Raw genomic sequence first — 14,694 nt, 5'->3', positions numbered from 1 at the left:
CCCACCGGATTTTTATTTGTTCACTGTTCTTTTTTTACATTTTTTTTTGGTGCATTACTATCTTTCGAAAACCTCCCCTTTCCATTTTTTGACAGTTTATATTTTTGTCTAAACTAAAAACTGACACTCCTCTATATGTCCTCTGGGTTTAAAACTGGATTGAGCCACAAAAAGGGTACAGTATTAGCCTGCAAAGGTGATGTTTGACACCCAATTTATTGTTTCTTGACACAAAAGCTCCGTGTGCAGGCACATATTTGTAGCCTGTGTGTATTTATTCCGAGTTGGTTACAGGATTCAGTAGTTGGTTTGTATGCGCCATTGAGAATTAAATTGAGAATGCCTTCTAAAATTACAGTTTAATTTGTCACTTAAGTTTTGAGAAATGTTAAAAGAGCCTAGAGGTTTATAAGCCTTTCAGAGAGAATGTTGTTTATTTTAGTTAGCTAGAATAGTTGGTTGGTTAGTCGGTTCAGTAACTTTTTAATAAATAATAATAAATAGCTTTTAAATAAATACTGTTCTTTTGCACTTTATTTTCATCCATCCTGCACAAAAATATCAAGCAGCTGTTTTCAGCATTTTTATTTAGCACTAAGTCAGCATATTAGAATGATTCCTGAAGGATCATGTGGCATGTGAAAATTCAGCTTTTCCATCACAGGAATAAATTACATTTTAAAATATGTGACCCAGGACCACAAAACCAGTCTTAAGTGTCAATTTTTCGAAATTGAGATCTATACGTCACTGAATAAATAAGCTTTCCATTGATATACGGTTTGTTAGGATAGGACAATATTTTGCTGAGATACAACTATTTGAAAATCTGGAATCCGAGGGTACAAAAAAATCTAAATATTGTGAAAATCGCCTTTAAAGTTGTCCAAATTAAGTTCTTAGCCATATATATTAATAATCAAAAATGAAGTTTTGATATACTTTCGGTAATAAATTTACAAAATATCTTCATGGAACATGATCTTTACTAAATATCCTAATGATTTTTGGCCCATACAATGTATTTTTGGCTATTGCTATAAACATACCCCAGTGGCTTAAGACTGGTTTTGTGGTCCAGGGTCACATATAGTAAAATAGAAAACAATTATTTGAGAACTATGCTAATATATTGCAATATTATTGTTTTGACTGTATTTTTGACCAAATACATGCAACCTTGGTGAGCATAAGAGACTTCTTTTTTTTTTTTTTTTAAAAGGTAGCAATTTATTTTACAGTCCTGTTCCGCATGTACATATTATGTACTTATTATTAACAACAACTAAGCACTAACCCTAAACCTAACCTTAACCCATGTAGTTACCTTATATTACCCATTAATTTCTTAGGTAAGTACATTGTTAGTACACATACTGTTAAATAAAGTGCAACCAAAACAAATAAAAATCTTATCAACTTTTGAACAGCAGTGTACATAGCTGATTTCACCATTAAGAGCGAGTCAAATGCTCTTCATTGCCACTAACTGCCTAATTCGTCTTGCAGGGGCTGTTCAGAACTGCACCGCATGCCAGTCGTTGAATACAAGGGCAGCAATGAGAGTGGCTCATTTGAGTACAAGTTTCCTTTCCGGAGCAATAACAACAAATGGCAGCGCACCTCATCCAGCCCACAGCAGTCCCTCACCGCCTCACCTCAGAGTCACAGCGGAACCCCGAACCGTGCCGTCAGCCTGGGGGCCAGCATGGGCAAGACCCTCTCTGCCGAGCGGCCCGAAAGAGCCGCCGCCATCCCCCGCAGCGTGTCTAGTGACGGCCGACCTCTGGACTCTAAAAGGTGCGTTCGATGGTTGCCTGTATGTAGTGAAGCTTTCATTAAGTTGCACTTCCCCTTCATTTTTTTGTCTCTCGTGTTTATCTGTATTTGTGTGTATCGCTCTTTCTCTACCTCTCTCAGGATGTCTCCAGGTTCTGAGAACTATGCCCTGACCTCCTCTCTCATGTTGGGCCGCTCGCCGCACAACCGCAGTTCCCCCAGTAACCTCTCCTGCTCCAGTGACACGGGCTCAGGCAGCTCTGCTCACTGGAGGCAGAAGTCCATGCCGGAGGGGTGAGGCTCTACAAAACACCTCCTCTTACTGTCTACCTCCTCTTTGTCTTTGGTTTCTTTTTAAGCTCTTAACCGTCCATCCCTTAATCACCCAGTCATCTCACCGCTTTATCTGTTCATGCTTTCACACAGCATTATTTATGACAAGATGACTCTGGCATCGACCGCAAAATGATGCAAGCGATTGACAGCATATGCGTGTTTATGTTTCCGTTATAGATTTGCGCACAACAGGCACTCTCCTCTCCCAGCGGAGCGGCAATTGGGGGCAGAGGATGGAAGCAGTGGCAAGTCGACACCCAGCTGGCCCAGAGTAGAGGACAGCTCTGACAAACCGACATCAGGTCAGACCACACTCCATCAGTGATGAATTATTAAAGGGAAGGGGGATAAATGTAAGGTGTCTGGAAGTGAGAGGAGAAGAGATCAATGAAGAAGGCTGCTGGAAAAAATGAATGAGCTAAACAAAACAGTTAACTGAATGAAAGACTGAAAAGGAGAATGGACTTAGAAGAATGGCAGTGAATATTCAAAAACTGACGTTTTTGAAACGCATGATGACAGAAATAGTACTGCTGATGTATTACTGGGTTCTGAGGCTTTCAGAGCTGGATATTTCAATGAAGCGTGATTATAGACTTTGCTTCTAGACTCATGAAAGCGTGACACAATTCATAAACTCAGAAAACAAAATAAAAATTCTGCTTTATTTCACAGTAACACCACATCCTCGAAGCTGATTTCAAGCATTTCTTAAATTAGATGCTTTTATAATGGAAATATGACCTTTTTTCAATTTGCAGACTGGATTTAATTCTGATTCACAAGCTTTTGATTTGTGCTGATTTAATTCTGATTCATTTTTCAGTTATGACCATATTTCAGTTATAATGTCCATTTTGCTTACATATGAAAAATTGTCTCTCAGCTAATGATGCAAATTATACAGGAAACTTTATTTTGTACCTTTTAGAAAAAAAATTATTTTAAAAATTAACAACAGGTAGTTTAGTTTTATATTACTTGTATAATCAACTTGCTTACACCTTTTGTGCTATGCTTATTTTAGTAGTATTTGTATACTATTATAGATTTTATTAATATTTTTAATTAGCTTTTATTTTTTTTTCAGCTTTTATTTTCATTTTAGTTTAATTTTTAATAATTTTGTTATAAACTTTTGTCAGTTTATTAGTTTTAGTGTATGTATGTGTGTATATATATATATATATATAGTGACGGGAGGAGCCAACGACAGACACAGTGGGTGTGGCGTCAGGCCTCGGAGAGGCTTTTATTAAACAAAATTGATAAAATAAAGTGTCCAGGGGAAGAAGTGTCCAAAATAAACGGGGGGGATCTGGTGTCCTCGTTGTGCTGCGGGGGCTCGTGCAGGAGGGCAGTGTTCCAGGAGGGGAAGGGGTCCAGGGAAGGGGCGGAGTCCGGTGGCCGCACGCGCTCCCGCTCTGGTCCGGTTTACGAGGGGCGGCGGCTTCTTCTGAGCGGCGGCTCTTCCTCTTCTTCCTCGGCCTTTGGCGGGACTTGATCGGCCCGGCATCCTGGCCCGACGGCCGTAATACGGGTGCGGCGTTCTCCCGGACTGCGGGTTCTGCAGCTCACATGTCCCTCTACGCACCCTTCCTGGACCCACGAGGACACCAGCGTGCATGCACGGGGGAAGAGACCGGTCTCTCGAGGAGAGGCGCGCTGGGCATTTAACAGCGGCGGTGATGAGGCTTCATTCAGTCCAGCTGTGCCTCATCACACGCCGCCTCTCATCCACCCACTCCAGTCGGGAGCCTGGTGAAGGGCGGTGAATAAGGGACGGGGGTGGTGATGATGAGGGGGAGGGCCACCGATCCGTCACTATATATATATATACATATACAGTAAACTGAACCTATATATAAAATATTAAATGTGTATATATATATATATTAAATGTGTGTGTATGTGTGTATATATATATATATATATATATATATATATATATATATATATATATATATATATATATATATATATATATATATATATATATATATATATATATATATATATATATATATATATATATATATATATATATATTTTATTTTTTATATATATATATTTTATATATACATTTAATATTTTATATATATAGGTTCAGTTTACTAATCTTAGTAATATATCTCAAACGTATTTCTTTTACACCATTTCTAATTTTCATTTGTTTTCGAAGTTTACATTTTTAATCTAATATTTATACCTTTTTATTTCAACTTAATTCCAATAACCGAAATCGAATTTTTAGTAGTTTTAGTTAACAATAACGACACTGATGGTACAGACATTCCTCAAATCATGATGTTACTTTTGGAAGAGCCCAGACTTGCTTTACCTAGTGAAAGATAAAGTGGGCAAAAAAATCCCATAGACTTACATTGAAGAAAGGATCTGAGGATCAGAATATCAAAGAGACTTGAGGGCAGACTCTTCTGACTTGAGCCTGCAAGTAACCACTCAGAACACCTTAGCAACCGCATAGCAATGTCCAAGCAACCACCCACGACACCTTAGCATAGTGGCGGCCACGCAGGCAAACGCCACTCAAATTCACTTGAAGATATGTAAAAACCTAGTCTTTCTTCTTAAGTGCTTTCATTATAAAACAGTGAAAGTGACGCATTTCTTTAACCCAACCTTGGGCAAACACATTACTCTTTAAAACAGACGTGCTAGCATGAAAACCAATGCATTGAAACGTATCATCTGAGTCCTTGTTGCCTTGCTGTAGGCTATGTGGTTTCGTTATCCCATATTTCCACCTGGCCTTGACGGCTTCCTTTTTTTGGGCCACACTTGTTTTTGACAGCAGGTCGGCTCCGTTCGGTCTTCTCGCCCTTCTAACACACAGCAGATCATCTGATCCTTCCCTCCCCCTGAATACCTCTCTCTTGTATAACCGTGGTCAACCTTAGAGCGCTCGATAGATCAAGCATAGCCTTTGAAAGTAAGCTGTGTCCAGTGAAAGGCAGCAAACATAAACGGTGTCTCTGAACAGCAGGCTGTGTATGGGTTCAAGCGAAGACAGAAATACCTCCTCTTTCCTGCTGGTACGGTTGTGTAAGCAGCGCTTTGTGTGCCTCTAGCACCCCCCCCCCCCCTCTCTCCTCTCACTCTTCAAGGTCCAAGTGTGCTGTGACTCACACTGCCACCCCCTTTCTGCGTATTTTTCTTGTTTCTCTTCCTCTCTCCATTCCTCTGCTTCTCCACATGTCTCCTGTTTTTGACAGGAATATTCCCGTTTTTTTTTTTTTTTTTTTGGTTTGTTTTTTTGGTTTGTTTTTTTATTAGACTGCAGGACTTGCAGGCAGTCTTGCTGCCTCCACTGTGTCTCTCTGTCTCTCACTTTCTGTCTCTGTTTATGTCCCCTCTTTTGTATATTTCTCTGAAACCATCTTTCTGTTTTCAGCTTCTCTGAGTGTTGTGGTCAAGCGGCCCACCTCCACATTTTGACCCCTCTTAGCTCCGCTATGTGACCTCTCAGAGACCCGGACGGTAATAGCAGGGTCCAGCCCACGCAAAACACATCTGAGCCGTTCGGCCCAGTCAACTATATGACCCGTGCTGTAAATGTTACTGCAGCCTAGAATTATACGCCGCTCTCATGATTGCAGTCGACTGTTCGGAGCATGAGAGGACATAAGAGGACATGCTGACCTTTGTCGGTTTTGTCTTTTGGGTTGGCTTTGAACCTCAAGAACCTTAAAGGGATAGTTCACCCCAAAAATTCTGTCATTAATTACTCGCCCTCATGTCGTTCCAAACCCGTAAGACTTTCGGAACACTAATTAAGATAAGAAATCTGAGAGCTTTCTGACCCTGCATAGACAGCAATGCAACTGACACATTCAATGCCCAAAAAGATAGTAAGGACATCATTAAAATAGTCCATGTGACATCAGTGGTTCTTAATGTTATGAAGCTACGAGAATGCTTTTTGTATTCTCGTAGCTTTATAAAATTACAGTTGAACCACTGATGTCACATTGACTCTTAATTAGTGTTCCGAAAGTCTTACGGTTTAGGAATGACATGAGGGTGAGTAATTAATGACAGAATTTTCATTTTTGGGTGAACTATCCCTTTAAGTTCTTCTTGAACCACAATGAAAACTACTAAATTAAAAATAAATATTTTATATTGATATTTATCTATATAAATTTTCCATAATCTTAGGAATGTATAAGAAATAACTACTGATGAATAAGTAATGCAGAAATTGTTATTAGAGGAAGACAAATATAAGAAGATGGAAAAGGAAGAGAAGAGGGTGGAAGGCCAGTGAAAACATTTTTTGAGATCTGTTCTGTTGACCAAAATCATGAGGCATACAAGGGCTACTTTTAGGAATTTTGGCAGATTTCTGTCATTTTATGTTGCTCGTTGACATCTGAGCTTATACTTTTCCCAGTAAATTCTAGATACTTTTCCTGAAGCGATGCTCCATTTTTCTAAAGCATGCTAGCACAGAATTGTTTATTCAGGAATGAATTTGAATTGATTAAAGAATGAATTTGTCTTAAAAGATTGTGGTTTGTTCAAACGGAGTTTGACTTCTGAGATACTGCAAGGTATTATTATTCTGAAAAACAAACAAAACTCTGCTTTGAATCGCTGAAGGGAGGTAGAGACAGGAAGTGGGGTGTCAAGAGGGGAAGGAAAGCCTTTTCATAAAGCTCGAAAGGAATTGCCCCCCTCTGACAAAATGCAGTGGCTCATTCTTGTACAAAGAAATGACCTTTTCCCCTAATGTTTTCACAAATGTATGTCCAGAATGAAGTCTACTCGATTATGTCTTTATAGCCTGTATAATCAGCCTGTGTGAACTGTGACGCACAAAGTGTCTGATGTTTTAGGATCATTTCAAGTCTGTATCTTTTCTGACGCTCTGCTTCCTGTCCATCCATCCCCTCCCCCTCATGAAGTCTGTGTGCTTTAATTGCTCGTAACATCTATTTTTGTTATGCTGGCCATTATGTAACGGCCAACAATTACACAATAGTTTCATTTACACTCAATATCCTGTAATGAAATCAGCCCAGACTATGTTAGCTATATTGGTCAAATTAGATTGCTTGGAAATCAAACAGTCTTTTTCTTTTCTTTTCGAAGGAATTATGTTCTATAATGTGTGCATGTATGCATTGCGTGTGCGTGCACGTATGCATGTGTACTTCGGGTTTTGTTTATGACATTGCTCATCTAAATGAGTCTCAAGTGTGTCGGTTTCCTCTCTGCTGTTGTGCCCTCATTTTTAGTATTCACCAGAGTGGTTTTTTTCTGTTAAGTACCGTCTAATGTCCTGTTTTCTAATGCACTCTTATCTCTTATGTTCTGTAGATGCTCCAGTCACTAAGTCTAGCTCGTCCTACTCAGGCGGCCCACGCATCCAGAGACAGGAACAGGTTATTCACCTTTCACCCAAGAAGGGCAGCCAGGTGGGTTCTCGAACTGCTGCATATAACCGCTCTTAAAAATGATGCCGCGTGGTATCTCTTCACTAAAGGAGCTTTAAGTGCACTATACAATAGCACAAACATGAGTTTGTTAATGCTAAGTTAATATGTCAGTCTGAAGGTTAGTTAAAAGTAATCTTTTAAGACTGAAATCCATTTAGATCACCTTAGCAGCTAGGTCAATAATATGTTATTGTTCAGAAGTTAGGGGTCGGTAAGATTTGTAATTTTTTTTTTTATAGAAATATATTTATATATATTTAAAGCTGCAGTCCGTAACTTTTTTTGGTTAAAAATGATCCAAAATCAATATTTGAGCAAGTACATAACCAGCCAGTGTTCAAAACTATCACCTTACTTTTAACCCGATTCACAACGGTTAGCTTATAATAATGTTTTCTAATTTGAATAGTACAGGTAGGTTTTGGTGGGAAATTCGAGCATGGCACTGCGTCATTATGTCACGTCTGTAAACGTAAAGAAGTTATCCTGGCTAGTATGCTATCGTATGTGAGGATCCTGCAGGTGACGGATCGTTTATAGCCTTTTCTCACAGCAGATAGAATAATTAAATGTATCATTTTGATGGCGGATTGTAATCTAGAGAGGATTATGTGTTTATGAAACACATGTGAATGAAATTAAATTATATTTCAGTTTTAAATGTGCTTCTGATTACAGATAGCCTGGGATTACACAAGATTTGTAATTTAAAGAAAACCAGTTCGAAGGGAGAATAATTTGCTTTTGTCATGCAATGCTGATGTTGTTAACATTAATAATTTGAGAATAAAGTTTAACAATAATAATACTTTGCACGGTTTGATGTGATATGAGCTAATTGATCTTTAGATTGGTAGCGCGATTTATGGTAATGCTTTTTTCCTCAGCTGGTCAGAACAAATGTGGCAAACTTGTTACTTGTTCAGATGGCAATATACAGTGAAAATTCTTATTTGGGTCATATATTCCAAGACACAGGCTAGAATCTGTGATTGCGAAGTACAGTAAACATCCACACCGGTGCGGTGACTGACTGCCAGCCACACATTCACCTCAAAACATTAGATTCCTCCGCTCTGGTGCCGTGCCAATTCACAACCCATGCAAGCCAGATAATTCAGCAAGCAGCTTGCAATTCCAGGTTTTTAAACATAGATGCCGACAAAGAGGCAAAACTTACGGACTGCAGCTTTAAATATATTTATATAATACTAAAAAACATTTTTGAAATATTGTTTTATGTTTTTATTCTGCAAGGACACATTAAATTAATAAAAAATGAGAGTAAAAAATTATAAAATGTAAAGATTTATATTTCAAATTAAATATTGTTCTTTTGAACTTCGTTAAAAGACTCCTGAAAAAATGTATCACGGTTTCCACAAAATATTAAGAAGTGCATCTTATCAACATTGATATTATAAAGAAATGTTACTTGAGCACCAATCAGCATACTAGAATGCTGCCTCTTAGAAAACATGGGCTGTCATTTCACTGTTATGCGGATGACACTCAGGTTTATCTGCCTGTTAAACTAAATTCTGTGGGTTTCGAGTCTCTTATGGCATGCTTGGCGGATGTGAAGGCTTGGCTTTCATTAAATGTTTTAATTTTCAATGAAAAGAAAACTGAAATTATTGTTTTTAGCCCGTCTGAAATTTCAGATTCACCGAAATTGGATTTGGGTGGGATGTCTCTGTGTCTGAAATCATGGGTAAAAAACCTGGGTTTCATTTTTGATGATGGCTTAAAGTTTGACCATCAAATAAATTAATTTGTCATAGTTTGCTTTTTTTCAGCTGCGTTTGCTTTCTAAAGCAAAGCCTTTTCTTTCTTTTAAAGATTTTGAAAAAGTAATTCACGCTTTTATTTTATCTTGGCTGGACTACTGTAACTCACTTTATTTTGGGATTAGTCAAACAGCTTTATCCCGTTTGCAGCTTGTTCAAAATGCTGTGGCTCGACTTTTGAATGGAATTAAGAGGGAGCATATTACTCCTATTTTACGCTCACTACATTGGTTGCCTGTTTGTTTTTAGAGTTGATTTTAAAATTTTGCTCCTCGTTTATAAATCTCGAAATGGTTTGGCCCCTACCTATCTCTGTGAGTTACTGACTGAGTATTAACCCATTAGATCCCTTTGGTCTATTGTTTATCCCTAAGTCAAGGCTTAAGTGCAGGGGAGATCGTTCTTTCTGTATTGCTGCCCCCAGGCTTTGGAACACCTTGCCACTCTCCATTAGACAAGCTTCTTCTGTTAATATTTTTAAGTCCAGGCTAAAGACATTTTAATTTTCTAAAGCGTATGGCTGATGGGATATTTGTATGATTTTATAACTTCATTGTTTGTTTGTTTGTTGTGTGTTTTTCTGTTTTTAATGACTTACTGTAAAGCACATTGATTGACAGAAGTTTAAATGAATTGTGCCATATAAATAAATTGTCATTGTCATTAATTTCTGAATGTGACACTGAAAACTGGAGTAATGGCTGTTAAAAATTCAGCTTTCATCACAGAAATAAATAACATTTTACATTTAAATAAAAATCTGTTATTTAAAAATTGTAATATTTTTCAAAATATTGCATGTTTTACTGTATTTTTGATCAAATAAATGCTGACTTTTTGCAAAAAAAAAAAGAAAAGAAATCATACTGACCCCAAACGTTTGAACAGTAATATGAGCAAATGTATTCTTTGTATTCATGTTGATTTTGAAAGCATATTCATGCCATTTTCAAGAAACATTTTAATTTAATTACTCTGAAAATGTAATGTAGAGTAAGCAGCAAATAAAACCTCTTTTGTTACGAAATATTTTTCCTTAACATGATTTTACATGATAATCATTATTTTAATAAAATGTTTTTTTCAATGTAAAGTCTTTATCCAAATGTTATGAACTGATAAATATCATAGTTTTTGAGGAGCTGCACACCACCACATTTTACAACTTTGCCTTGTCATTAAAAGCACACATTCATGAGTTGTTGTTTTTTGAGCATGTTGGTTGCACCACATTTTGTTGATCGACTTATATGCTGCTCTGGCATTGTGATGGGCAACCTAATTTGCTTTGGTGTAGCACTTTCTGAATATATGGCCTTTTCTTACAGTCTGAAGGTCCGTACTCCCACTCCAGCAGTAATACACTCTCCAGTACCGCATCTAGTGGGGGTCACAGCGATGACAAGTGGTATGATCTGGGCAGTGGAGGGATGGGAGACCAGCCGGAGTCTGAGCCGAACGGTCTGGGTGGTGGTGGCTACCTGCAGGGCGCTTCAGCTGACAGCGGCATCGATGCTACATCATACGGCCCCACCCATGGCAGTTCCAGCTCTCTGCTAGCTGTGGGAGCTGCTAGTGCCAGAGAAAGAGTCCCCTCACCTTGGCACAGCCCCACAGAAGGGAGCCGGAGGGTGCTTGAGAGGTCCCCTCCCGCTGCCGAGTCCCCAGTGTCCCCTGCAGATGGGCCTCCTACTACCCGAAGTCCACCGACCCATCTACTGGTCCGGGATGGCAGTTCCTACAGTCTGAGTGACATGGCCTCTTATTCTAGGTGTGCTTTTTGCCATGAGATTTTTTTTTTAGCAACAACCTAGAAAATACTCAGACCTCCTTCAAGTTTTGCATGCAGTTCTTTAATATACTGTATCAAATGTTTTTACTAGTAATATTTTACAAATATGATGCTATAAAGTATGTGTGTGATTTATTTTCTGAGGTAGTCTAGACATGTTTTCCCTTATCTGGCTCTTCCTCAGCACACGCCACTCTGTCAGCCCTGCAGTCCTGAGCTCCAGTCACAGCTCCCCACGTGAAGAGTCTTCCTCAGCTACCTCCCCCTCCTCTTCCTCGTCCCAGAGCTCAGTGTCACCTGGCCCTAAGAGTTTCTATCCGCGCCAGGGGGCTACAAGTAAATACCTGATCGGCTGGAGGAAACCAGGCAGCACCATCAACTCTGTGGACTTTGGGGACACGCGCAAGTAAGTGAAGGAGCTCGGCTGTGGGGATTATGGATGGCCGAAAGATGTGTGAGAGGATTTTTAAGGGGTGAAGGAGAGATGCTTGAAAAGATACACACAGGGAAACGGTCACAAGTTCAAGTTCATAAATCATGGACTAGCTGGATCCTGTTGGATCAAATTGTCACAAGTTGTTTTATAGACAGTTAAGTTTGATCTAGTTGTTTTTGCTCTCTCTGACCTTCCTTTTCAGCGGCAATAAATGTGTGATCTTTTGTCAAAAAAAGATTTTAGCTTTTGTTTTCCTCGGTGGCTCTTGTATTTTTTTATTTTTTTTTACCAATACATGACTGCCCCCTTCTGGAGAAGAAGCGTAATAACAGTGAAATGAAATCTGTGCAATATTCATCCTGTAAATGTGGAAGAAATTGGCTTAAAATGAACAAATTTAATGTTTTAATTCAGAAGACCACAGGGTGAGGGAGCAGACCCCGGGTCTTCTCAGTCCAGGCCCTCTCTTAGGGATCTGCACTCTCCTCAAGCCATGTGCAAGTCTACAGTGGAAGAAGATCTGAAGAAACTTGTCACGCCAGAAAGTCCCCCATCCAAGCAGCACAAGGACAAGGTACATCAACTAAAAGAACTCTTATACTATGCCAGTGTGCTCCATTTTTGAGTAAGGTTGGCCAATCACATCATGTTTATACCTGGTATTAGGGATGAACGATTCATCAAAATAAAATCAAAATCATGACATAACTTAATAAATTGAAAGGACTGCTTTGAGTTTGCAGTATTTAAGCGTTTATAAATTATTTTTTTTAAATACAATTTTTTTTACTGTGAAATAAACATATAGTAATGATGGTGATTATTATTGTTATTTCTATTTTGATTCTTCTTACTGTTTTATAGTCTTATTGATCTATTTACCATTTTGGCTAAATTTACAGTCTACAAACAAATTCCTTTTTTTTTTTTTTTTTTTTTTTTATCACATTTTAACTGTACATTTTATCAGAAAAATAAAATTATCAAAAATGAGGATTAAGGCCTGTTTAATTTATAATGATAGCAATAACGATAAATAGATGCTGTAGTTTTAAAAATCATTCTAAATTTTATTTTAAATAATAACAATTCCATACCACAACTACAATGATAATAACACAGAAGAACCACTTTCAAAATGCTTTTTCCCCAGCTTGATGAATGATAAAAACAGACATTCACACAATAAGAATCCATGCAGTTAAGAACACATGCTTAGAATAAACCGAATGTTATTGTACATCAGTATGGATGCTAACATAGTTATAATTATAGTTATTGTTCTTGGGAATGGTAGCAGAGGGTCAGTGACATCAATCATATATCCCTTCCCTACTCTTCCCTGCAGTCCTCCTCAGGTCCAGCGAGCTCAGGGCGGCGTTCTCTGCACCGCACCCTGTCAGATGAGAGCATATACCGGGGTCAGCGGTTGCCGTCTCTGGGAGATTCAGTTCTGGAGCAGGCTCTGGCCAGCGATGTGCTTTTTAGCTGCTCTACCCTTCCACGATCTCCGACCACCCGTGGCGCCCCACTGCGCAGACCTTCCTACAAAATGGGCATCAAGATGCATGGTGAGACAACCCGTCATGATTGGGTCAGAGTGCTGTTACAGTCTAGCACAATCTATAGAGATGTCCTGAAAATGCAAAATATCATAGAACAAATCTATTAAGCCTGGAGTCATCAACAGGGGGTCCGAGACATGACTCCAGGAGCTCCACCAATTATTGTTTGATCTCAAATAAACTCTTGTGAAAAAAATGAGACACAAATGCAACTTCAAAAGTAAATTCTGCTAAATGTTTTATTGTCTGAGAAGATTTTTACTCAGTACCGCAAGCTATGAAAGTACATTGCGATGTAGTTCCATTAATTAAAGTTAGTGCTTCCCTAGATTTGTCCTTTTATGTTGTGTAAGTTCCACACTCCACAAGCTCTAACTGGGCAAAAGCGCACAATTACACACATACGCACACACACACACACCACCTCATGTTTTCTCATTGGCTATGTGTTAGGTGACCTCTCGGCGTCTGACACCTCTCTAGCAGACCTGCACGAGCGACAGAGACCACCTCCTCCTGAACTGGGCCTCATGCCCCTCCCGGACACAGACACAGACAGCGGCCTGGACTGGACCCACCTCGTAGATGTTGCCAATGCTTTCGAGGGTGAGAGGAGACCACAGCGCAGTGAGCCCCTTTCTCTTCTCTTTATCTCTCCTCCTCAGCTATGTCACAGCTTTGCACAATCCACCTGTCCATCTTTCATAGGAGGGAGAGTTCTTTTTGTTAAATTAAAACTAAGTGTTTTTTATTTATTTATTTATTTTTTAACTATGAGCACTTTTATATGCCAGGGTTTGATTGTTAAAGGGATAGTTCACACAAAAATTCTGTCATTAATTACTCACCCTCATGTCGTTCTAAACCCGTAAGACCATTTTTCATCTTCGGAACACAAATTAAGATATTTTTGATGAAATCCGAGAGCTTTCTGACCCTCCAGCAATGCGACTGACACGTTCAAAGCCCAGAAAGATAGTAAAGATTTTACCGATACCGATAGCTAGGTTGGACCACACTGGCCGATACCGATTAATCAACCGATAGTTTTCAAAATAGATACTGAAAGAGAGCTAAAAAAAAGTGAAAAAAGCAGCAACAGTACTGAACCATACTTTGTAAATGAATAAAAAATATTAATATTATTTACTATATTGATCATTAAAGTTATTTCATAGTTTGCTAATGTTAAAAGAAGAAACTTTAAAATTTACAGTTTTCATTAATGCTACGAATGGACTCTTATTTACCATTTAATTTCAACAGCCATGCTCTACACAAGGCCATAGCATTAAAATTACATACATATGGATATTGTATGTGTACTCAAACACTTTATTTGCTTTTATTTTTTAACACTTGATAATTATCTAATCAAAAAAAAAAAAAAGTGAGTCACACACCGGGCAAAAGCGCAGCGCTGCGTCTAGGAGAACTCAGAGGTATCACACACACACCAGACGCTTTGCGTTCAAATCAAGTGGCGGTCTAAAACAATTTATTTAATCACCAAACGGACATAAGTTTGCTT

At 38.7% G+C, this 14,694-nt stretch overlaps 1 protein-coding gene across 6 annotated transcripts in view; it reads left to right on the top strand.

The window, feature by feature from the left end:
- The window catches only part of sipa1l1 (signal-induced proliferation-associated 1 like 1), an 87,592-nt gene that overhangs the window by 66,958 nt on the left and 5,940 nt on the right, over positions 1-14,694 (top strand). For 2 of the 6 annotated variants that reach the window (XM_058754904.1, XM_058754905.1), the window contains 9 exons: positions 1,510-1,800; positions 1,921-2,073; positions 2,293-2,417; positions 7,462-7,559; positions 10,699-11,141; positions 11,347-11,568; positions 12,013-12,172; positions 12,947-13,169; positions 13,617-13,790. In XM_058754904.1, coding sequence (XP_058610887.1) covers positions 1,510-1,800; positions 1,921-2,073; positions 2,293-2,417; positions 7,462-7,559; positions 10,699-11,141; positions 11,347-11,568; positions 12,013-12,172; positions 12,947-13,169; positions 13,617-13,790 — 1,889 coding nt within the window. The remainder of the gene's footprint in view (positions 1-1,509; positions 1,801-1,920; positions 2,074-2,292; positions 2,418-7,461; positions 7,560-10,698; positions 11,142-11,346; positions 11,569-12,012; positions 12,173-12,946; positions 13,170-13,616; positions 13,791-14,694) is intronic. The other 4 variants (XM_058754909.1, XM_058754908.1, XM_058754907.1 and 1 more) reach the window with 4 other exon arrangements.

This window comes from Onychostoma macrolepis, chromosome 20 (genome assembly GCF_012432095.1).
Source record: "Onychostoma macrolepis isolate SWU-2019 chromosome 20, ASM1243209v1, whole genome shotgun sequence".
Classification (NCBI taxonomy): domain Eukaryota; kingdom Metazoa; phylum Chordata; class Actinopteri; order Cypriniformes; family Cyprinidae; genus Onychostoma; species Onychostoma macrolepis.
The sequence above is the reverse complement of the archived record's forward strand: the minus strand, read 5'-3'. Positions and strand labels throughout refer to the sequence as shown.